At 39.8% G+C, this 25791-nt stretch overlaps 1 protein-coding gene across 3 annotated transcripts in view; it reads right to left on the reverse strand.

The window, feature by feature from the left end:
* LOC118577324 (cytochrome P450 2J3) overlaps positions 1-25531 on the reverse strand; it is a 28181-nt gene extending 2650 nt beyond the window's left edge. The window contains exons 1-9 of one of the 3 annotated variants that reach the window (XM_036177476.1): positions 25323-25531; positions 24957-25186; positions 22021-22183; positions 20717-20866; positions 20020-20180; positions 12681-12857; positions 10523-10664; positions 7007-7194; positions 5123-5261 (exon numbers count right to left, since the gene is read on the reverse strand). In XM_036177476.1, coding sequence (XP_036033369.1) covers positions 5123-5261; positions 7007-7194; positions 10523-10664; positions 12681-12857; positions 20020-20180; positions 20717-20866; positions 22021-22183; positions 24957-25166 — 1330 coding nt within the window. In that variant the 5' untranslated portion in view covers positions 25167-25186; positions 25323-25531. The other 2 variants (XM_036177475.1, XM_036177477.1) reach the window with 2 other exon arrangements.
* Positions 25532-25791: the final 260 nt, after the last annotated feature.

Here is a 25791-nt window from a genome sequence, read left to right on the forward strand (position 1 = left end):
CTCTCTAGGCTATTGTTGCTCCCTTTCCTGAAGGAGGATCGCCTACTAGCTCACTGCCCTGAAGTGCACCATGTAATTGCTATCATTTCTCTTATGTGCATTGGTAGTACCTTCCTTTTTTTTCCTATTTTTTCTTGCTTCCATGATTTTTTTTTATTGAAAATAGACCTTTTTCATACAGTATATTCTGATTATGGTTTTGCTTCCTTCAGCAACTCCTAGCTCCTCTCCACTTTCCCACCCATCAAATCTGCTCCCCTTCTTTCTTCCTCTCATCAGAACAGAAATAAGTATCTAAAACTAGTAAGAATAGAACATAAGATAAAATAAAAACAAGCCAGACTAGGACAGAACTAACACTTAAGTACTATGTATTTACTACAAAAGGAAACATAAATAAGAGAACTGAAACTATTTATAATTCCACAGTCCAGACAGAACTATGGTCACAATGATATGCATACCAGGGTTGTGCTGGGGATTCTGTTGAACCTGGTTACAAACCATTATTTTACTCAACTTGTCTTAATCATAAGTAGGTAAAAATTTCCTGTCAGTGTTATTAGACCTACTTTATAATCATTAACCACCCTCACTCTTTAAGTTGCTTTAGCTACTTTGTCTTATTCAGGAAACTAATTAGCATTCCCATGATCATCTGTTCATGGTTCTGCTGTGCCCTCAACCTTCCACAGATGGCTGAAGAAACAAAAGCAGATTCTATAGGCAAATCTGTTTAGTAACTGTGTGTTACAATAGTGCTGGTGTCATAGTTTGTGCTTGTGTGTCCCCCTCGATGCGTTTAACTCATCATCTCTGCTCCTTTCCTCTTCACCGTGTAAAGTATATCTAGGAACATGACTGGTAACTCGCTAAAATGGAACCAAACCAACTCTGTTGTACAGTCCCAAGATATTTTATTTGTGCTAAAATGTAGTGGTATTCTATTTGTGCTTTAATAAAGCTTGCCTGGAGATCAAGGGGAAAAGGCCAGCCATTTTAAGTAAATAAGAAGTCAGGCAGCACATGCCCTTAATCAGGCAGGGTCTCTCTGTGTGTTCAAGGCCACACTAGGGAACAGAGCCAAGTGTGGTGACACACACATTTAATCCCAGCACCAACCATAGAGACTTAGAGGTCTGTACAGTCAGATAGTGATAAGGAAGTGAGGTAGTTGGGCTAAGATAGCCAATGAGAGGGCAGAACAGCAAGGCAATAAAGGCATGGGTAGACAGGAAGTAACTCGAATTTGGAAGCTGCAGAGTTGGTGAGGTAAGGTTGGCTGGTGGCTTTCCCTATTTCCCTGATCTCTCTAAGGCTTTTACCCCTATATTTGGCTCCATGTTTTTTATTTAATAAGACCATTTAGAAATCCATCTACAAGATTCTTCTAGAATTCTTCTGTCAAGACAAAACTTGATCTGTAAAGTCAGAAACCCTTGCTCCTGACTCAACCCTTGCTCAACCAAGGACAGTCACTGTGTGACTGTGACTAATCCACTCATTCTCACAGGACTAAATCTTTCTCACTTAACAAACATATGAACAGTTTTATTTCTTACACAGGTTCCATGGTTGGGGCAGTCATCACAATTAGCCAGAGGAATTTACATGCTTTTAAAAAGGTGAAAACAAGGGATGCTCAGTTTGAAAGCTTAGGTCTAAATCAAAGAACAGGTACAAGATCGGGAGTAGGAACAAACCTTTCCTCCTTTCAAGGCTCTTTATGTAGGGTGCTGGGTGACGGTGATAGACAGCTAAGTAATAGTGGTAGACAGCTGACTACAATTGCCTGGTTCAGATTGTGCTCAGGCCATCTTCACATCACACACACATATACAAAAACAAACAAACAAACAAGCAAATACCATGAATTGCCTTAGCACTAAAGTGAGAGAAATGACCCAGGCTTCTGTCCAAGTTCTTTCTGTTCAAGAATGACTGTGCCATCTGCCCTGGTAATAGATTACTTTATTCTTGTCAAGAGACAAAAAGCCGATATCTGAATTTCCTTCATCCAGGGAGGCTGTACATCAAAATCTAGAGGGAGAAGAAGGGAAAGCAGCTGTGTAGGAGCAAAGCAGAAAATACTGACAGCTCTTGGCACAAAGCTAATCCAATAGACATTTTAGGTTTCTACATTCTGCTCAGTGTAACTGTTTTTCATTGTGTTACCACTTGTAAGAGCATCCTCTGGAAATTGAATTTTATTGCCCTCAGTTAAAAAGAGATGATGAAAGTAATACAGTTCTCATTGCTCTCTTCCATGGGTTCCATATTATGTGTTCTGGTACTTCAGTGCTGTTTCCATCAAGACAGGAATCATTTTCCTCCCCTTGAGTTGGAGTTGGCCTTGTGGCTTGAATGCAGTGAAAGTCATAGTGTGACAATTCCCAGACTGGTGCTCACCAGGACTATATGTTTCTGTTCTCCAGTTTGGGATATTATCACTACCTTATCCAGCTGGTTTGCCCAAAGGAAACAGATAACACTATTTTTCCAGATGAGGACATGGTAGACCTTCATTCAACCAGCTCACCTCTTATACATACAAGCTCACTTATCTCACCTGTGTACTTGTGAGTAACACCTGTAACTAATAGTTTGGGGCCACTTGTTATGCAGCAAGACATTAACTGAAACATATGAACTAAGTGAATTTTATAGTAGAAGGGACTGTAACTAGGGAGGTAAATGGCAATCTAGTTGCAAGAGAGAACTAGTCTAGAAGTACATAACTTAAACCCAGCCTTCAACCCAATTGTGCTAATACATATTCTTAGAATATTTTGGGTTTGTCTATAGGAAGAAAGAAGTCACCAATCCATTTTATTTCCAATTATGAATGAATAGGTAGATTGCATGAGATAATGTGTTTGCCAATGAAGTCTGTAACTAAGAGAGTATAAAGTAATTCCCAATAACAAGGCACCAATGGATCACTTTGTGTTGATCCTTTTATCCTAAAGCTAATGAAGACAGGAAAATATTTTCATATCAGGGAAGAAGTGAAGCACCTCTAGGAAAGAGACATTTAACCTAACAAGAAAACAATCTATCTCATCTTCTCTTGCCCCAGAGGTCTCGTCTCCCTTTCAGTAATGAGTGTCTGACAATCCCTCTCATCACAGTTGCAGCAAACACCAGATAAAACATCTTGTAGAATGTACGGAGGGACATAGTTCCAGCTTTTCAGAATTTCATGCTAGCACCAAGAAACAAAGCAAGTTGTTTGTAATGAAAACAGCATGCCAGAAACTGTGTTGCGATACAACGTTGAAATTATTTAATTGGGAAGCCTGGGGCACTTCTGTGCCTGTACTACCTGTTCTATGACTGAGTTATGGCAGGTGAGGTCTTTCATGTTGCTACCATATATACCCATCTACTGGATCATAATTAGGAAATTAACACTATAACAACAGAAGATCTCACTAGGAATTGTGCATAGAGCAGAATATAACCCAGTTAAGATGGTGCCATTCCGAATTGTTGTCTCATGTGTGCATTTTGATAAGGAAGGAGCCTCTCTGGCTGGCATCCTCCCATGTCCTTATTAAAGCTCAAGTCTGTTTCCAAGTGAGAGGGCATCCCTTTAAAATAACTTGGGAAATTAAAAAACTCAATTAAGATGGAAACTGTTTGTGAACAAGAGGCAATGTTCTGTGTCTCTGTTTCAGTGTTGGGGAAAAATGTAACAAGAGAAGCTGAAAACTTCATTAGAGGTAATAGAGACCATCTGAAGGAGAGGGTAGTCTGAAGCAGTGTTGGTACAAAGTATGATGGGATTCAAACACTGCAATACTGGGCCACACACTCTACTAGAGTAGAAAAGTAAGCATCAATTCAGCTGCAAACCCTGCACTCTACAATAGTGACTTGCCTACAAGATATGCTGGTGCAATAATGACATAAACATTGTGAGAGTAACCAACCACTACCTAATTGGATATAAGGCTCATTCTATATAGAACCCATACCTGACACTTCTTGGGTAGCCATGAACATGTGACTGGATAGGCTGTAGGCCTATGAGAAAACCAAATATTATTCTTCTGCTAAAGTAACATAGCAATAGAATGACTCCTTATAATATTCTGCTCTCCCTATAGACCAGTGCCTTGCTCAGCCATCATCAGAAAAGCTTCCTCATGCAGTAGATGGAAACTAACATAAATACAACTGGACAAAGTATGAAGACTGAAAGATTTGGAACACTCAGTTGTAAATGGGATGTCTTCATCAAACTCCTCTCAGGACCCAGGGAGCTATGTGGAAGAGGAGGTAGAAAGATTATGAGCCAGAGGTAATGGATGACTCCAAGGAAACAGTGTCTTCCAGACAACAGGAGGTACATATAAACTTACAGAGACTGTGAAAGGATGCATAGAGACTACACAGTTTCAAGCCAGACCAGGTCCTAGCACACCCTAAACAAAAAGCTATCTGCAGCTGGTAGCCTCTTGCAAAGGAAAAATTAGTTTGTTCCAATGGAGTCTTATTGGTTATATTAACCACACTTAATGGTAGGTTCCTTGCCAAGCAGTAACTGGCTAACACAAAATAAGATCAATGGTATTTTTGTAGACATTTTTTTTCTCATTTTGCTTTGTTTAGGCATTTTTATTTTTATCTTTCTGGTCTTTGACTTGTATAGGTCATGTATGTGAACGACCTATATGTATTACTTATGTATTATGGTTTCCAATTTTTATGGGTTTTGGTGTGTGTGTGTGTGTGTGTGTGTGTGTGTGTGTGTGTGTGTGTGTTGTGTTTATTTTGTTTTTTTTTCAATTCTGTTTGTGTGTGAGAGAGAAAAAGAGTTTTCCCATTTGTTTTCGAGAGAGAGAGAGAGAGAGAGAGAGAGAGAGAGAGAGAGAGAGAGAGAAAGAGAGAGAGAGAGAATAAAGTGGTTAAGAAGGTAGGGAGGATATGGAAGTAGTGGGGGAGAGGACACTGTGATTGTAATATATTGTATGAAAAAAATTAATAAACAAAAATAAACATAAAAAAGATGGGGTTACAATGGACAGGTTCATCTAGAGACATTACCAACTGGAGCATAGGGTGGAGAGAAGGAAAGGCTAGGGAGGAGCTCTATGTCTTGCTTATCCCAACTCACCCATTGAGAATGGCAGAAAAGATTCTCTCTTCCTAAACTGTCCATTCTCCAAAAAGTGCTCTGGGTTGAATTCATCTGGAGTGGCCCACTCTTTGGGGTCCCTGTGCAGTGCAGTTAGGTTGGTCAGGATCATTATTCCCTACAAAAGGCAGCAGAAAGTGAAGTTTTAATAAAAAATCCCACATAGACAGGTTATGATTCTCAAGCTCCCATGCCTGGCCTGAGATACTTGACATCCTGAACTTTCCCACTCTCCCCAACTCATTCACTGTCACCTGAAATATTCCAGCCATTTGCAAAGGTAAGTAGACCATGCTTTCTTAAGGAACATATCAACTTTATTAAAAGTGGTTAGTATAGATCTGAGAAGATGACCTCAAAGTATCCATGGGGACATAATGAGCCCATAGTTTATCACAGTTAGGACCATGGCAGCTGTATGATAGGATGTCTCCTTCATCTACTCTTCTCCATTATTTTCTATATATTATCAAAGAGATAATAGCCTATCTCATTACAGTCAAAGACCCAGGGATGTATCAGAAAGTATTCCTGTCAAGGCAGATACATGGCACAATACCCAGAATCACCAAAGTAAGCCTTCCTCTCTTTTTGCTCAATCATCAGCAAAGCTGGTCCACTCTTCAAATATCTCAAGTCCATTGCCTCCATTCCAGTTCCCAATGCAACCTTAGTGCAGGCTGCCATCTTCCCTTTCTAGACTCTGTTCCACAGTTTGAAAGCCCAATGGGCTTTGCATATGACTTAGTTATATTTCCCACCCACTCATTCAAACTTGGAAAGCATATTTCTCATACCCTTAAATTCACCCTGTGTACCATCAGAGTCACTGCTCATTGTCCCCCTCTGACTGGGCTCCCACCATAGTAGGCTTCCTTTCTGATCTCAACCAGGTGATGCTATAGTGCTGCTTGTTTTAGATGGAGTACTCCTTTGCATTTTGGACACAAAGCTAATTCTTAACTCTCCTTCAAGCTTTAGCTCTAATACCTCTTCCTCCAGAAGCACTCACCAATTCCTTCAGCTGCTACTCCTCATTCCATCTTGTCAGCATCACAGAGAACCAGAATGTTTTCCTTCCAACAGTCCTCAGGGTTTATAAGCAGGAACTCCCATGACTCAGGTATCCCTACTCCAAACCCAAACTTTGTGGGTGTTTAATGAACATTCTCTTGATTAATAAAGAATAATGTCTATTCTGAGTATAAGGTTCTGCATTGTCTCATTATATTTCCATATGGAGTCTGTGAATTTGGCTGAATATATTTTGTAGAAGCTGAAGCTGTGATTGGTTAGGTAATGTGCTTGTACAGTAGGAGTAAGTGAAGTCAGCCTATGGAAACAAGCCTATGAGCTATCAAGATCATGCATCCCCACATCTGTTGAACATAGACCTTTAGGTTTCTCAGTTTCCAGGGTATTTATGTTATAGTCTATTGAAAGAGTTGGTATGGTTTCTGAAGATGAATGAATGGACAGAAAAATGCAAACAGCATTGGGAAAATTCAGGCCTCAACTTCAAGCCATGAGGTGTTCAGTGATAAAGAGAACAGAGAACACAATGATTGCTCTCTGCCTCTTCAGCAAAGGTCTTCTACCAACATTAGACCAGCAATATGCTGAGGTGTCCCATAGCAAACAAAGTCAGGTTTGGCCTAAGCACATCTGATCTGAGAATCTTCCCTTCTCAACTTCATAATAGATTTAAATAGCCACAAATACACATAGAGGGTTTTTGGCAGAAATATACTCTTCCCATTGAAGTGATTTCTTGGGTCAGGAATATATGTCACTTTTTAAGTTTAGAATCCCAAGATGATGTCAAAGATGGTCTGGAAGATCTGAGGCTGAGAGAGTGGTTACCTTTGGCAGGTCAAATCCAGCCAACTTGGTGTTAACTGCTCCTTCCCTGGGAACATTAAAAGGGATGATGTTGCCTATTCTTTGCACTTCGTGGATGACAGCATTGGTGTAGGGCATAGACTCTCGGTCAGCCAGGCTTGGCTGTCTTCCTTGACCAATCACTTTGTCAATCTCAGCCTGCACTTTTTCTGAAAGAAAACAAGAGATTCTATTAATTTTAAAACTTTAGTGCTTTCTTCTAAAAAAATAGAAGTTGTAGTCTGAGACCTCACCTGCTTTTATTTCACCTTAGCATCCTAGGTATAAATAAGTAAAACTTTTCTCAACCTTTCAAATATCTGTTTTAGAAAACTGTCAATTCAATAACTTTCTTTGACCTTACAACCTAATCATAAATTTCCATGTATTCTGAGCTGAATAGCTCAGATCACCACAGGTAAGCTCATAGCAGTGTCTAGTGAGGGTTCTACAAATAAGGACCGTTCACTGAGTGGGTTACAAATTACACAAATTTATTCCCTAGAGCCTGGAACTTCTGAGATCAAACCACTAGCAGTTTTCTTGCCTGGTAGACAACAACTGTCTGTCTCTTAAGTGCCAAACCTTTACTGTGTCCTTGTGGCATGAGGAGAAATGAATCTCTTTGGTAGGCACTAATTCTTTTCACAAGGGCCAATCATCTTCTATACAATCACAATGATAGATTTGAACATGAGTTTGGCAAATAGGACACAAAGGTTCACACTGAAGAACATCTGTAAATGATTTCTTAAGGAGATATGTCAGCATGAACTATAGACATCAGTGTGTTGTGGGACAACATTGCTGGTGAAGATGCTTACATTCTTTGAGCTTCAGTTTTCCCATTTGCTTAGTGAGAATAAGTCTGCCTTATCCTAAGGATGTGTTGAGAATTACATGAACCATTCTAATAATAATTGATTGATTCTGCAAGCTATCTGCCAATACGGCTCCTCTTTTTTAAAGGTAATATAAGTTGAACTAATTTTATCTGATTGGCTAGCTGCACATTTCACTTAAAATGAATTTGGAACTCCAAGCCCTTTACTACTCTATACATATAAAAATTAATTTCACATATAATTTATATAATATAAATTTTATCACTATTACCATGGTGACTTTTGAGGCAGGGTTCTCCCTGTGTGGCCAGTATTACCTTAAAATTTCAACACAACTGTCTCAAATCTGTCAAGTACTGAGACTGATGGTGTGGGCCACCAATCACAGCTCCTTTTACCATTTCTGCATGAATAATTCAATAACCTTTAATATGTTCATACTGTTGTACATGTTACTGTTGGATCTTCACTGTACAAAAAAGTCACCGTCCATGTTGCAAATACAGATTTCCCCTCCCTGCATTCTCCCTTCTGTGTGGACAATTCGACTACTATTTCAGTTAGATAGTACAGGATTTATCATTTTGGGGACCATCTTCTTTAATTTAGTACAGTGCCCTGAATTTGTGCTGCATCAGAATTCCTTTTCTGGAGCTGCAAGATGGCTCAGTGGTTAAGAGCACTTGTTGCTCCTGCAGACCTCAGCTTGGTTCCTAGCACACATGTGATGGCTCACAACCATCTATAACTCCAGTTCCAGGGGATCTGAAGCTTTCTTCCGACCTTTGTAGGTATGAGACAAGCATGTAGTACATATACACTCAGGTAAAGCACACACATACAGGCAAAACATTCATACACATAAAATTAAATAAATCTTTAAAAAAAATTAAAACAAATTTCTTACCTCTGACTAAATTTTCTTTAGATTTCAGGTATATTCCACACTTTATTTATTTATTCATATCCTATGGATGCTCTGGTTTTTACCACCCCTTGACTACTATGCATGTTGTGAAGTGAACATGATTGTAATTATATTATTTAAATCTCCTGATATTTTGGAATCCCATTTTCAGGAGTCAAATCTGTATCCTAAGTGAGGTGATTTTAAAAGAAAATGGAGTCTTAGGACAGCAGATGGCTGGCAGAAGTGCATGCTGAGCTGAGCTAAAACTGTAGGCTTGACATGTGAAGGAGACAACTGAGTCCTGAATGTTGTCCTATGACCTCCACACTTGTACCATGGCACTCTCCTGCAACTCCTAAAATATAACAAAACATTTAAATGTAATCTTCATGAAAAATGCATTTTAAATGGTGACTCAAGAAGCATACAGGTAAAGATAGATACATTATTAAATATATATTTCACATTAATAAAGAAAGAAAGTTTACCCTGGCAAGCTAGCTGAGTTAATAAAAAATCTTGCTTGCATGCATGAGGACCCAAGTTTGGTCCCTAGAATCCATGTAAAAAAGTCAGGCATGATGGCAAAGGCTTGTAGTTGCCATGTGCTGGAGATGCAGAGATAAGGGGGCCCCTCGAGCTCAGTGGCTACATGTTGAATGGGAGAACTTATCTCAAAAAAAAAAGTGAACTGTGCTTGAGGAAGGAAGGCTGAAGTTGCTCTGTGGCCTAAATATGCATGTGCACATATACGTGTACATACATTCACACATGGTCACTCACACAAAGATGAAATAAAGGTTAGGGACAAATCTGACTTCACCACATTGGTAGAACTCTCTCTCTTTTGAGTTTTCATCCTAGGGTAAAAAAAAAAAAATGTACTAAATTGACTTTATAACCCATGAATAAACTGTTAGCCATACTTTGAAAAAAAAGGTTGCAGGATATAAAAAATGATCCCAACCACTACCTGCTAAACTCTTCTAGAATGTGGAGGAAGAGAAATTATGAGACAGACCATTCTTTGTTATGGACAACAGGCAGTGGGGAGAAATGAAAACAATGTACAAAGCTTAGTCATTGATGGAGGAGCATTGTTCATCTCTGCAGGAAAAAAATGACAGCAATTCCCTAGTCAGTAAATTCTTAGAGAAATTTGAAACACTTTAGAGATGTGATACTTTAGAAGATTCTTCTAGATGTGGAAGAAATTGGAACAGTACTTTCTTGGTAGCGGGAAGACTTGATGTCATGTTTTAGAGACAAGAATAAAGACAGTGACAAGATGACATGTAACACAGGAAAGCTACCATGCAGGGGATGTGGGGGTTGAGGATGGGCAGAGAGGTACATATCACATGACTTCAGAAACCAGACTAAGGCATTTGCACAGTACTCAGGGAAATAGGAATAGACTGCTAAAAAGGAAGGAGGACACCTATGGATGCTCCTAGAGTAATGCCACTCTTTCCTGGAATTGACTGCAATGTCCCTTGACATCTCTGTTTGATTCTAGACTTTATGCTTTTTCAGTACATAGATGCTATAATATTGATCCTCCTGTGCCCATCATAATCCTAATGGTAAAATATATGGAGGATGTGCCCCATCCAAAGTGCATATCACCTCATAGCCATTCTATCTTCTCCCATCCCACCATGCCATCTTTTCCTCCCATGTGAGCCACAGATTCAATAAGCACCATTTCACCTTATCCAGCTATATTCACCACATGCTCACCTTGGACTTCTGGGTAGAGGGCCATACAGAGCAGAGCCCAGCGCAGTGTTGTGGATGTTGTCTCTGTTCCAGCAAAGAAGAGGTCCAGAGTGCTGCAGATGAGGTTTTCTTCATTGAAACTTGTAGTAGTCTTGTCTGGGTACTAGAAAAGACAGTGTGAATTTGTTTATTCAGAGGGTCTGAGTCAAGATCCAAGGGTATGTATTTGGAAAGATTCATATAAAGTAATCCTTTTGACCTCATCAGGAAGCATTTTCTTGACCTAAGTACTGCATGGTGACCAAAACCTTATGGCACTTATGGGTGGATTAAAATCTCAACTATTTTCTTCTGATTATATTTTTGGAAACCTTTTGTCCAGTGATAAGAAAATGGGATAAAAATCATCTTTGGCTTCTAGTATCAGTCACATCACTAAGTCACTACTTGGTCCAGGGCACTCACTTAACATTTCTTTGCTCCAGTTCTATAAAATGAAAATAAGAAATACACCTTAACATGTCATTATCAATCATATGAGATACCACAGGAACACAGTTAATATTCAACAAATGCTTTTGTTGATACCAGAAAGAATCAAGTGATTCTCAATGGTCTCAGATTCTCTGATCTCACCATTCATCTTTCCTAGTGAAGACTTTCTGATTCCATCAATTAAATTTTTATGACACATCATCATTTTTTACTAGCTTCCTCTGGAAAATAAATTTTTGTGATTGATTTTAATACTGATGGCCTAACACCTATAGATGACAAATAATTATTCACTGCTTCCTCTGAAGAAAAAAAAACAGCATTGCTTTTATCAATATTATTCAAGGAAAATGAAATAAGAGAAAATGAAAAATTACTATTCTTCCTCTGTTCAGGGGAGGAACCCATAATCCCATATATCCAAGTTATGACATCAATCCAGTGATGTGTACCAGTAAATCTAGTAATATCAAGGCTGCTTTGTGTATGGTTTGGATCTGAAATGAAATTTCAGAATTACTGCAGGATCACTTTATCAATGCTTGGTTTCTAGTTGTCTGAAGTATTTTTGGAGGTTCTATAATATTGGGGGAAGGGGAAGGACCTAGATGGAGGATGCTCCTAGGGCAGCATTCTTAAGGTTATATTAGGGCCCTGGATCTTGCCTTTGTTTCTGATCCCTAATGCATTATTATGTGAACAGACTTCACCATGGGTTTTTGACACCATGGTCTAAGCTACTCTGTCATTCCTTCTTTGTGGTGATGATGGACCCAACTCCCTAAAACTGTGAATGAAAATGAATCTCTCTTGAGTTATTTTTGCCAGATACTATAACAGTGATGCAAAAGTAACAAACAGATCCAACTGGCTCTTGTATATTATTGGATGGCTTTTATTACATGTCAGAAGGCCTCATCTAAATGTTAAACTCTTGCATTCAGCTGTACATTGCTTATATCTTGCTGTGGTAGATGAGATGGAGTCAGTAACTGGCCCAAGACCAACTTGTAACAAAATTGGACTCTGAAGTTTAATTGCTACTTTCATTTGTGGTACTGCTCATTCACATATGGGTAGAAGCTAAGAGAGAAACACAAAAAGATAGACTATGAACTCTATTTCTAATGACCCTAACAATCCTGAATTAATGCTATCTTATACCTAATAAGTACCATACCCTTTTCATTTAATTTTCCTGTAGGGTATTAAGTAATGATCCACAGAGCTGTCCATCTATTCATTTCTGAGCATATTGCTTGATACTCCATAGTAAACCTTGTATATGTGATTCATTTTCAAAATGAAGATTATATAGAGTTATTCTTATAAGAGAGAGATCAAGGTTCAGAATTGAAGAGATGAGGTATGAAGATGGAAACAGTGATCATGGAGAAACAGAAGTTACAGTTTTGGCATTGAAGATGAAGGAAGGAGACATGGAGAAAGGTATCTGTGTCCAGTAGAATTGGGAAGAGCCAAAGTAACGAATTCTCACAATTTCCATATGAAGCTTGCCTGGTAAACAGGCAGGCATACTGGGAGCATGCAGTACTAGGCAGGAACACATCTGTGTTATGTCAAACCAAAAACCTGAAGGAAACATGCTGCAGGATCAATTAGAAACTATTAAACTGTTGCTTCTTCTGCAAGAAGAAGACAACACAGCAGGCATCTTCCCCACCTTTGTCATTTCCTTGAGGAAAGCATCAATGAAGTCTCTCGGCTCATCAGGGTCCCAGTCTTTGCGGTGATTTTCAATAATATCAGAAACAAACAATTTCAGTTTTTCCCAGTTTCTGAAAACTGTTTGGTGTGATCCAGGAAGATAATGAAGTATCTTTGGAAAGATATTGTAGAGCTGATTGGAAAAAAAATAAGATAGTCATGAGGAAACCATGGTGCCACATTTCAAGACTGTCTTGTCTTTTCCTTTCTTGTCTTTCTTACAGTGGGATAGTGAAGGCGTCTTGACCCTGTTTCATTCTTACTCCATACCCTACCGTCCGCAGGCATTTCAATTGTGTAAGGATTTTAACACTCTAAACTGAACTGAAGACGAGGCTCTAATTACATGAGGGATGATCAAAAGAGAATGTATCAATGAATTAATTGTATGTGATCTTTTTAAAATAAAAACAAACTAAAATACGTGAGGATAGTAAGGTAGGAAACAATTCAGAACTAGTGTGCTAAAGATCTTGCATTGCTTTAGGGAGGATAAGAATATTTGTCCCACACCACAAGAAAACCTATAAAATCAACTAACCTGGGTTCATAGGGGTCCACCCAGACTGAACCGACAACCAGAGAACTTATATGGGTCTGATCTAAGTTCTCTGCACATGTTAGAGTTGTGTAGCTTGGTCTTCTAGTGGGATTCCTAACAGGGGGGAAAGAGGCTATCTTTGACTCTGTTACCTACTTTTGGGACCCTTCCCTCCTGCTGGGTTGCCTCATCCAGCCTTAATAGGAGAGGAGGGGCCTTGTCTTACTACAACTTAATATGCCATGGCTGGCTGATATCCAAGGGAGGCCTGCCCTTTTCTGAAGAGAAAGGAGGAGAAGTGGATGGGGGAGAGGGAGGGAAAGGGGATTGAAGTTGGGGGAAGGGACTAGAGGAGAGGAAGGAGGGGGAGGAAACTGTGATCGGGTTGGAAAAAATAAATTCATTCAATAAAAAATATTTGTCCTAGATGCTGGCTGTTACAAGTATCAATTTTATTTGGATTTATTTGTTTTATGTATGTTTTGCCTGAATGCATGCATACGCATCATTTGCATGTCTGGTGCCTGCAGAAGACAGAAGAGGGTATTGGATATCCTGACAGCAGAGTTATGGGTGGTTGTGAGCCACTATATAGATGCTGGGAACTGAACTCCATTTCTATGTAAGAACAACTAATATTCGTAACTGCTGAGCAATCTCTCTAGCCCCTACAACTATCAGATTTTAAGGTAAAAACTAAAGTAATAGAAAAGAGTACAAGTCTTCTAAATTAATACTTGGAGGTATTAAATGAGGACATTTAATAATAACTTAAAACATGAGAGAACTCAGATAATTATAAGCTACCAAATAATCACAAATTAGTACTTATAATTTAATAATTCAAGAATATTTATTTTGTTTTTATTCATGGGTATGAGGTTCATAATGAGCTCATGGGTCCACTTGCCTGGAGAAACAGGTGTTGTGGCCACCCAACATGAGTGCTTGGAACCAAATTTGGATTTCTGCAAAAACAGTTTGTGTTCCCAATTGCCAATCCATCTCTCCAGCCCCTTCATATCTTAACACTCTTAATAAAAGGGAATAAATGTTCTAATAAAAAGATAATGTTTATCAAATTTGATATAACATTTATAAGTAATTGATGTTGCTTTAGCAGTAGTTCTCAACCTTCCTAATACCGAAACCCTTTATTACAGTTCTTCATGATGTGGTGACCCCCAGCATGGGGTCATGACCCACAGGTTAAAAACTACTGGTTTACAGGGAACCCTCTAGAACAGAAGTGTATGGAGAGGTTAAAAATGAAAAACAGAAAGTAATTTTGCAGATGAAGACCACAGGAAAGTAGAGCAGCTCGTATGATGAAATAGTCTTGAAGGAAGAAAAGAGTAACAGACATAAAGAACACTCCTAACTGGGAAGAGAGAACATTAAAATTTATGTGTATCCAAGTATACTGTAAAAAAAACACAACGTCTGTATCTATATATGTGTGTGTGTTCACCAGTGTGTGCATAAATATGTACCCACTGTGGTAAGAACTTAACATCTACTGTCTTCCTTTATTTTTTTAAATTTTATAATTAATTTAATTTTACATATCAGCCATGGGTTCCCCTGTCCTCCCTCCTCCCTTCCCCCCCACACCCCCACCCCCTTCCCCAGCCCTCCCCCCAATCCACCCTCCATTCCCATTTCCTCCAAGGCAAGTATTCCCCTGGGAATTCAGCTCAGCCTCGTAGATTCAGTTGAGGCAGGTCTAGTCCCCTCTTCCCTTCACCTAGGCTGAGCAAAGTGTCCCAGCATAGGCCTTAGGTTCCAAAAATCCAGCTCATGCACTAAGGACAGGTCCTGGTCCTACTGCCTGGGGACCTCCTAAATAGTTCAAGCTAATCGACTGTCTCACTTATCCAGAGGGCCTGATCCAGTTCCATGGGGGCTCCGCAGCTATTGGTTCATAGTTCATATGTTTCCACTAGTTTGGCTGTTTGTCCCTGTGCTTTTTCCAATCATGGTCTCAATATCTCTTGCCAAGAAACATTTTTTTACTCTCAAAAAATATCATCAAATTAAAGTATAAATCTAGTTTAATTTTTGTGAGAAGAATATATGTATGTGTATCTGTGGTGGTATTGTGTTCCCCAAAATATTGTGCACCCTAATAAACTTATCTGCAGTCAGAGAATAGAACAGCCACAATATTAAACATAGAGGATAGGCAGTGGTAGCTCACACCTTTAATCCTAGCATTCTAGAGGCAGAGATCTACCTGGATCTCTGTGTATTCAAGGATACAGCCAAACAGGGTGACTTACACCTTTAATCCCAGAAAGTGAGTCTTTAATCCCAGGGAGTGATGGCAGAAACCAGAAAGGTATATAAGGTGTGAGGACCAGAAACCAGAAGCTTTTAGCTGGTTAAGCCTCAGGCTTTTGAGAAGCAGTTCAGATGATATTCATTCGGATGAGGACTCAGAGGATTCCAGTCTGAGGAAACAGGATCAGCTGGGGAACTGGTGAGGTGAGGTAGCTGTGACTTGTTCTGCTTCTTTGATCTTCTGGCACTCACCCCAATAACTAGCTTCAGGTTTGATTTTATTAGTAAGACGTTTTAAGATTCTGCTACATGTATCTGTGTAAATGTATACTTGGCTTTAAGTAGAATAAAATTTGAAATTCCCAGAATCAAGATTATAAACTAGGTCTTTATTTGAGGACTTTAGAAGAGTAAAAAGAGGGAAGAGATATTCTTCTTTAATTCTTCAGTAATGTTTGAGTTGGTATTCTATGATAAATGTTTAATACATAGTAATACAAAAGGAAATTTAAGTGACTGAAAAAATTGTCTAAATTAATTCTTTGGTAATCAGTTCTATGGAAAATAAATTTAACTGAACATAAAAAAAGAAAATATAAAGTCAGAGTTCCAGGTAATATGGTGTGCTAGAAGTTGCTTCTGAGAGCCAATAACAAAGACAGACAAGACAAGAAAAGCGGACTCTATTCCAGGGAGAATAGAGGAAAAGCTTCGGGAACCCATGAAGGGATGGAAAGGGTCCTGGAAAAGATAAAGAACAAGCAGGACACACCTAGATCCAGGAGTTTCCCCTTAGGCGGGGGGGGGGGGGGGGGCTCAGAGATCCTTCTAAAAGGGTCAGCCATTAATTAGAAAACTAGCAGACCCACATAACAGCTCACAGTTCTATAGGCACAGCTTCTGGTTATACTGATGCTTTTTGTCAATGGGTCAGTAAACACATGACCAGTGTGTCATGCTAATTTGATTTGAAGGGGAGCAGCTGGGTGCCAATTTGAGAGACAATCAATTATTCAACCTGAGAGACCCAAAGGCCTGAGATCATGGCGCATTCAAGAGTCCAAGAATCCCAAGGTAGTCTCTCACTATATCCTCTGGGTGAGAGAAGGTCCAGAAAGATAGTTGCTGACAAGAGGACCTAACACAAACAGGCTAAAGTATGGCAGACAGTAAGTGGCTGGATCAGGCTGAGAAATGTGTAGAGATTCCCCCACCCTCAATGGGCTAGAACAGAGCTCATCAGCTGACAATAACCCTGGAGTTTGGCAGCTGTGAGTCTGAACATATGCTCCAGTTTTCTTTCATTGTTGCTGAACAAGAGAACTCCAGAGTTTTAGGGGTACACAGGGTATCCATGGTGCATTCCTCCATCGGGTAATTGGGAGCCCTGAAAGTACAAAGGCAGCTCCCTGGTGTAGACTGATCTTAGCACTGTCATTGCTTCCCCAACTCCCATTAGACCTGGATCTGAGGAATCATGGAAGGGTGAAAGGTTATGCCCACTCAATGGAATGCAAGCTCAGTGTGGACAGCAGAGGCTCCTAATATATAAATAAGAAAAATGGCAGCTATGCTATGGCGATAATTCTGGTAGACATCAGACTCAGCAATAGCACAAAACAAAAGACTAACAAAAGCCCATGAGTTCACTTGCTATTTCCATGTGTTTAAATTGCAGCTTTTAATTTTTGAAGTCCTGAAAAGCTGATTCAACATTTTTTCTTTTTCTATGTGATTATTTTTCTACACATTCAGCGAAAATTTTTGCTTTATTTTCACTTAAAATTTTTAAAATAAAATAATTTTACATTTATTTATATGCTTATTTATTTATTTATTTATTTACTTATTTATTTTGTGTATGTACACCTATGCTCATATGTCATGGTACATATGTGGAGGTCAGAGGACAACCTGAGGAACATGGCTCTGTTCTTCCATTCTGTAAATTCCCAGGATCAAATTCACATTGTCAGACTTTGCAGTAAAACCCTCATGTGCTGAGCCATTTCCTCAACACACTTCTTACTCTCTTTCATGCATTCATCTAATTATGTTTATGCCTTTCATTTTTAGCAGCAGACATTCTTTTCTTTTTATTTATTTATTTGCATTCTATGCTCTCCTTTACATTTATTTCTTGAATTTATCTTATTGGCTTTTAAAAATAATACACCTTAAACTTTTTATTCCTCTTCTTACATTGACTTTTGAACTTTTTTTAACTAATGTTAAATCTATTTTTGTCTCCCCCCATTTTAATTTTTTCCTGTGTATAATATTCTTTTCCTCCCTGCTTCTCCCTTAAATTATTTTACCTTATTTTTGTGCTCTCTTCCCTGTCACCTTTAGGTATCTCATTCATTTATTACTTTAGCACTACATTAAATAATTTTGAAACTTCATAGCACATTCAGTGTTTTGGACATTGTTTCACTTCTGTAGCCACTGGTGACACATTAAAGAGCTACAATTGAATTTGTGTGTGCTTCTATATTTCGCAAGATAGGAACTTGTTGCTGCTACCACAGTTTGTTTTCTTCTCACAGAGAGGTATTATGGATTTAAAAATTCCAGAAATTATACCCAACCCAACAGCTGCAAAAACAACAACATAGAAATACAAGAAATGGGGGCTGAAGAGATGGCTCAGAGGTTAAGAACTCAGAGGTTAAGACATGACTTCTAGGAAACATAGGTGCACCTTTGCTTACAGAGGACCGGAGTTTGACCCCCAGTACCCACATAGCAGCTGCCGCATGCATGTGGTGCCCTTACATACAATCATACACATAAACTAAAGTTAATAGACAAACTGAAAAAAAAATACAAGAAACATGGAAAATCAAGGCAACAAAACTACCGCCTTTACAGGTCAAAAAATTAAAAGGGAGATGTGGAGAGGCAAGGGAAAGAAGAGTCAAAGAGAACTGAAGGGGGTGAAAATAGACTCCACATAAAGGAGTAAAATTAGTACACATGATAGGCAAGCAGAACTGAGAATAATTGGGGAGAACGGGAACTAGCTGGATTGGGGAAAGGAAGCAATAAGAAAAATTATAGTGGTACATGTATGAAGATGTCATGATGATACCCTTTGCTATCTAAATTAATCTAATAGAAAACCACTTTAAAAACTAGGGAAGTTTAGTACATTAGATGCTCTAACCAGCACAGTTATAACAGAGATGCCTGTAATTTGCCACATAACTCTAGGTCAGAGGCAGTAGTGGGACACTTGTATAAGTGAAGTATGACTGGTTGTGTGCTGACACTTTTTGGACCTGATTCATACATGCGTAGTCGATCCTAATTATATGTTTCCTATTGTTACATGATCTTGCAGTTTGCAAAACTAAAGTGCGCTTTTTTTTTTAACTGAAGCAATTAAAACATTTTAATAATGACATGTAATTGATGCCAGGACAAATGGTACATCAAGAACACATCGTTTAAATAAGTACAGATGTATACACGACCTCACACATATTTATACCAAGGTAGCCACATGAATGCTAGGAAACATAGGTGGATAACCTTAAGAATTAATTTTCCTTTAAAACTGTCTTCCTAGCTGGGTGGTGGTGGCACACTCCTTTAACCCCAGCACTCAGGAGGCAGACCCTGGCAGATCTCTGTGAGTATGAGGCCAGCCTGGTTTAGAGTCAGAGATCCAGGACAGGCACCAAAACTACACAGAGAAACCCTGTCTCAATAAAACAAAACACAAGCAAACAAAAAACCATCTTTCACATCTAGTAATACGGCTGAGACACCAGTAAGCTGTAGAAAATATTTGGAAGAAATATTTTAATCCAAAATATTTGGATTAAAGGGACAAAAATTTGGACATAGGCTTCCCAAGCTGGGGATGAAGATTGAGCAGCAAACTGCATGTCTGTTTATGAATCACAAGATTTACAGTACCAAGTGTTGATTGCAATGTAAAAATAGGACTCAATTTTGAACTTTGAGTTATGTTTTATGTGCAGATGCAAATTCTAGATAAATGAACTGAATGGGTTCACATGAACACTTGTACCAGAATATCCACTGCAACATTATTTAACATCACACGTCTGGAAACAAGTCAAAAGTCCAAACATGGAGAAAGAATTATTAACAGATAGTCACATATTTTGCCAACCCTTAACAAAGAACAGCATACACAGAAGAATATCAAATAAGCTGAGCTGGTAAGTCACCACCAACAGCATGGACATCCAGCAAATGTTGGTACTTCATTTAAGTATTAGAAATGTGGTTATCTCGTGCAAGGGTTTTGCATATTATCAACAACACTAAAATCAATAGATAGATTTGAATACATCTGTGTTAAACTCAACTTTAAGATACTATATTTTAACTTCAAAAGCCCTAAAACACAAAAATGAGGATGGCACAAAAATGTCTGTTCGAATTAGTCCCATTTTAATACCCTTCCCAAGATATGAGAAGGTCAAGTGCTTACCTGGCACATCACTGATGCCTCCAAACATGTGGCCTCATCCAGTAGCCTCAACATCTCCTGAAATTGACTGTCCTGGTACTCAAAGCGTTCCCCAAAGGTGACAGAGCAAATGATATTGGAAACCGCATTGTTGATATTGAAATGAGGGTCAAAAGGCTGTCCTGGAGATGGGGAAAGAGCTGAGTTGTTTAAAGATATTTCTACTTCTATTGTCTATAAACAATTAACTCCAAATGATAAAAACAAAACAAAACAAAACAATCTTCCAGCTGCCCCTCCCCCTACATAAATATTGGAGAATGCAGAGAATGAAATAATGGGCTCTGGCCATAGGACACACATGGGCTGACTTGATCCAAGGTTTCTGCCAATGGCTGTAAAGTCAGATTGATGACCAGGATTTAAATTTTAAAAAATGTTTAATAACCCGTTTTGTTCACTGGGTTACAACCCTCTAGGGCAGGGTCATAGGTATAAGTTCACTGTTCAGGCTTCAGTGTCTAGGCTTGAACAAGCCCAGGACAGACATTTAATAAGAATCTGGGGGTTGGGGATTTAGCTCAGTGGTAGAGTGCTTGCCTAGCAAGCACAAGGCCCTGGGTTCAATCCTCAGCTCTGGCAAAAAAAAAAAAAAAAAAAAAAAAGAATCTGTTGTACAAGGCCACATCCCTCAGCACCTGCCCTGTGAAATGCCCACCTCTCTCCTCTCTTATGGCCTCCACAAGGTGTCGGGCCTCCTCCTGCATACACTGTTCTAAGCTCTTCTTTCCCAATCCAAAGTTCCTCAGTGTCATCAGGGCAAATCTTCTTTGTTCCTTCCATGTCTGGCCACTGGAGAAGATCAATCCTGGAAAGAAGAGATTCAGCGTTATAGTATTGTGATTCTGATCTAAAATTACCTGACAAATGGTATGGATATGTGATGGAAAGGAGATAGGCCAGTAAGGCACTTGGCAGCTGTCTAGAGAGACAATCCCAAAGAAAGGGAACTAATATTTACTGGTTATTTAAAACATCAAACAATTTAGTAAACCTTATATTTTACATGATTTAGCATTTCAGAAATTCCATACACTTATTATAAATTAATCCCAGGCCCATTGCCCCTTATGCAAAAGCTGAGACACTGGGATAAAGTTTACTTTATAAAGAAATTTAGTTAATAGATAGCAGCTGTGTATTCAAGTTTCAGTCTCTCTAATTCCAAAACCCTTTGATCTCATAAATCTCATAAATTCATGTTAAGCGTAATAACAGGAATGTACTCATGGATAGGATAATACATGTTTTTTTTTTTTTTTATCAAGGTAAGTAAGTTTTATAGAAGAGATTCTAGCCAAGACACACAGTAAAGAATGAATAAATGACTCAAGAAGGTAGAAAGGATGAGTCTGCCACACACAGAGAGCCTAGAGGCATGGGGGAAGAATATTCTAGTGTACTCAGCATTCATCAATATCACGGCATATACAATAAGGGCTTCTGTCAATTAGGAAACTTTCAGAGAAATCCTCAAATCCTTTTCATATAAGTCTTTGTCTCCTAATTGTTACTTTTGAAATGATAATAAGTATTCAAACCAGCCTGTTATAGTATTGTCCAAAAGGCTAAAGACAACTGGATGATGTCATTTCATGATAGAGTATGAGGAGTCATAATCAAGAAGAGCAGTATCAAGAGGATGCTGACTCACATCTATTTTCCTAGGGCAGAGAGTTGGAGTGGGAAAATGGAATCGAGAGCACAGTGTCTCTGCCTGGACATTCTATCAGAGCCTCAAGAGTTAGTGTACAGGACATGTGGTTCCTCCCAAGTCTAGAAGAGAGACATGGTAAGTCCTCCACTGGGTGCTTCCATTCAGGGATTGTGGCATCCTGTTTCCTTGAAAGATAGCAATTCATGATGGGGTTGGTTTATGGGAGTGTTGGCAAGTTATAGACAGGCACCTTTAACATGTCACAAAAATTAAAATGCACAGCATATATTGCTCACAGAACTTACCATTATTTTTAAAGAGATGTTTTCGGAGACAAGTGACAGGACGATTCAGAAAATTTGGCTCCAATTGAGTAAAGACTTCTTTGATTAAGGGCATGCCAGTTACAACCACTGAGGGTATATTAGCAAACTCCAAGCTTAAAATGTTCCCATATTTCTTCACAAACTGAAAAATATTTCAGTAGTTACAGTTGAGTGAGCCCATGTCTGTGTGTCCAGAGATGGCAGGCATGTGCATAGCCAATGGGACTCATGTTGAGATGTCTACAAAGACTGGTAGTGGAGGCAATGATCTTCCTCTGGGTAGATGTTTTGAAATTTTTTTCTCTTCTTACATATTAAGTTCAATTTCAATAAGAATAGAAATTTCCCTTTACAAAATTTCTAATGAATTCAGCAAATATGAATTAGGTATGCAACTGCCCTATTTCCCTAGAGGAAGGCATGAGGATATGTGTAGCAACAAATAAGCAAAGTCCTGAAAGCATCCTGAACTTTAATGAAGTCAGAGAATAGAGTAAAAAAGGCCAAGAAAGGTCTGTCTGTGTTTGGTGTAGCTTTAAAAATATCCATGTTTACCCAGAGACTAATTCCTTTAACATCTGCTATATACTGAAGTTTCCTGTGTGACTGACCAATGTACCAACACTGAGTGAAGCCTGTGTATTTGTGTGTGGAGGAGGCATTTTGGTGCAATGAGAATGTTTCTGATGTTTTTCTTCTCCTGTCTACTTTAAGAATTTCTTCAAAACATTTCACTCCTGTGTTCAGTCAATTAATTGAATGATCATCAGTGTATCCCTAGACTACGTTATGAAGTTGTAAGTGTTTTAAAGAAATCAACATTTCTAATCTGAAGCATCCTGGAGGCCAGGGAAGGCAGAGTACTATGTTCCTAACCTGCCAAAGGCTCCAAATGTGTCTTTAAAGTCTACTGTTGCAAGTATGGAATTATTAATACATTGAAATATCTATTCAGCCAGAGGAGAGTGTACCCTCCCCATACCCTGTTAGCTATGGATAGTGCAATGAAGGGTGGGGGCTGGGAGTGGAGATTTCCCTGGTATCTCTGGAGTGATGTAAGCATGTAGGTTCTGTGGTTAACTGTACTCTTGGGGAAGTTGCTCTGTCTTTTGAAACTTAGAATCTTAGTATGAAAGGTAAAAATTATCCCTCCACCCATTGAGTTCTATAAGGAAAAATGAAAGTAGAAATGTGAAAATCACTTCATTTTTTTTCTTTCTAGGCACTCAGCCACCCTCTGCATCTCTGAGAAATTAGCCAGATGTTTATAAGCAAAGCATGTGAGGCATAAAATCATGATGATGAGGATGAAGGTGAAAGGTGAGTCTCTGGTCATAGTAGTACTCACTGAGAAAAGGAATGGCATTGCCCATGCTCTATTTCATCAACTTTAAAACTCCTCACCATAATGAACATTCATATCTTCCCAAGAAGGCAAACAAGTTGTATGAGAAGCAGTGTAGCCAAGAAGACAAAGCTGTTGCTTTGTGGAGGGAATTTCCGGACATTACATAATGTTTGAGGAAGACGAAATGACTTTGAGATATCCAAATGACCTTGGAGTTTATCTAGAGTTACAGAGTGGGAAGGGGGCCTGAGTGTGAGGGGGTGGGGAGCCTGGGTGAAGAGGGAAACAGAGAGAAGGGAAGCCAATGTCCATGATGGTGTAGAATATGCAAGCTTGTGCAAACAGAGTTGAATGAGAGTGTGTAAGTAGTATCAAAGTTTCTTCCTGCTGTGTGATCAAGAGTTAGCCCTTTGTCCTTCTGAGTCGATCCAGCTTCAACAGAGGTATCAAACACAAGGGCTCAGTTCCTCCTTTGCCACATTTGTGCAGCCTTCTCTGAAGGAATGGAGAGAGAAAATGCTTGAAGTCAGAAAGGAAACTGGATTTGAAAGGTCGGAAAAAAGACAGTAATGGAGGATGAGTAAGGGGCAGAGACAACAGACTCCTCTGCCTTTGAGTTCCAGCTGCACTGGACACTGAAGAGCAGGTCAGTGTCTGACGTGGGTCTCAGTGTGTGGGGACAACACCTGAGCAGTGTGTCCTAGAGGGGAGAAGGCTCCTCCCTGTTTGTGATTGCTTCACTTCACATGGAAAAGGTGTTAGCAAAGTCTCAGGAGCTGCATGTGAGTGTTGAACAACACAGAGCAGTGGCTGGGAGGACGGAAGTTATGGGTTTAAACCCTTAAACAGCAATAAATAATCAGACACGGACAATCTTCACATGTAATGGAAAGTGACAGGGATAATCAAACATGGCCAGAGTACTGACTATCTAAGCAAAGAAAATGACTGTGGATAAAGAGGCACATTACATGGGAAGATGGTCCTTCACCAGAAAGAGCTGCCAATTTTACGTCCTATGTACCCATAACAGTCTTTCCAATACAAGGGGGAGAGCTTCCAGACTGAATGAAAAGACAGACAGACTCCCAGTGAAGCTGGAGAATTCAGTGCATCTTTCTCTGGAGTTGATAAAATCAGTTGGTGAGCAGTCAGCAAGGATGTGGAAGGACCAAATTATGCTCACTTGGAAAAAAATAAGAGAACTGATATTTATACAGGTCAAGAGGAGGCCATATATTAAAAACAAAACAAAACTGGGTTGGTACTCTGAATAACATCTGTGGCACCCCATTTCTTAAACTAGCATGGCATATTTATGAAGATAAATTATTATGTCTTCCAATCCACCTTGACATACTTAAAAGAACTAAAATCATACACAGTACGTTCTCTGGCCATAAAATCACACTGGAAATCTTACATCGACAGATAATAAGAAAGTCTCCAACTCTTTGAGCTCTGGGTTAGCGGCTGCCAGCATCGGCCTACAACCACGTCCTCCCATTGCAGGTGCCAGGATCCCGTCCCAGAACACAGCAAGGCCCCTTCGCCCCTTCCTTCCTACCTTCTGTATGGCTATGTGAGGTTGCTTTATGTCCAAATAGAACAAGCAGCCCACGAAGGGCAGGCGCCTCGGCCCTGGCGGATAGTTCTTGGGGCGCCGGTTTTTGAAGTAGTCAGCCAGAAACAAGAAGATGACAGCAGCCAGCAGCAGAGTCTGGAGATGGAGCGCTGCCCAGATGGAGGCCACCAGGGAGCCTGCGGCTGCGAGCATGGCTGGTACCCGAGCCTCTCCTGGGAAATGAGGGTCTTAGTTGGGGCAGGTCTCCAGGGTCACTGTCTGTGGTTCTCAGAATGAGCCAGCCCCTTGGCTATGCCCTCCCAGTCCCCCACAGGACCCCGCCCATCTCTCCGCCTGCGGGCTCCTCACCCAGCTGTGCTCACTGCTGTGTCTCTGGCTTAGCCGCAACCTCCTCTGAAACCTGCTTCTCAGCTCCCTAAGCCAAGCCTGAGCTGAATGTTGTGCCCAGTGCCCTTTCACTTTTCTGAGTTTTCTCAAGGAGCCGGCCTCGCTGGCTCCACCTCGCCGCTCTGGGTTACGTCCCTTCCCCAAGTTCCTGTTCAGGTCAACAGGCTTTGGAGCCCTCCTGTGGAGAAGCTGTGGTGGATTCTAAAAAGAGGCACTTGAGCGTGTCTGGACTGGCTAAGAGCCTCGCTTATTCAGGAAGTGCTTCTCACTGGCTCTGGGTTTGTGATTTGCATGAATTCCAGAGGACGCCGTGGGCTTCTGACTCCTGTTTTATAACAAACTTCCACCAGTGACTGCAACCTTCCTGGGAAAAGAAAGAGTGACACTCACCTCACTTTGACAGTGCTATGAACTCTGAATAAAGGAATCC

The sequence above is a fragment of the Onychomys torridus genome, chromosome 2 (genome assembly GCF_903995425.1).
Source record: "Onychomys torridus chromosome 2, mOncTor1.1, whole genome shotgun sequence".
In the NCBI taxonomy this organism is placed as follows: Eukaryota; Metazoa; Chordata; class Mammalia; order Rodentia; family Cricetidae; genus Onychomys; species Onychomys torridus.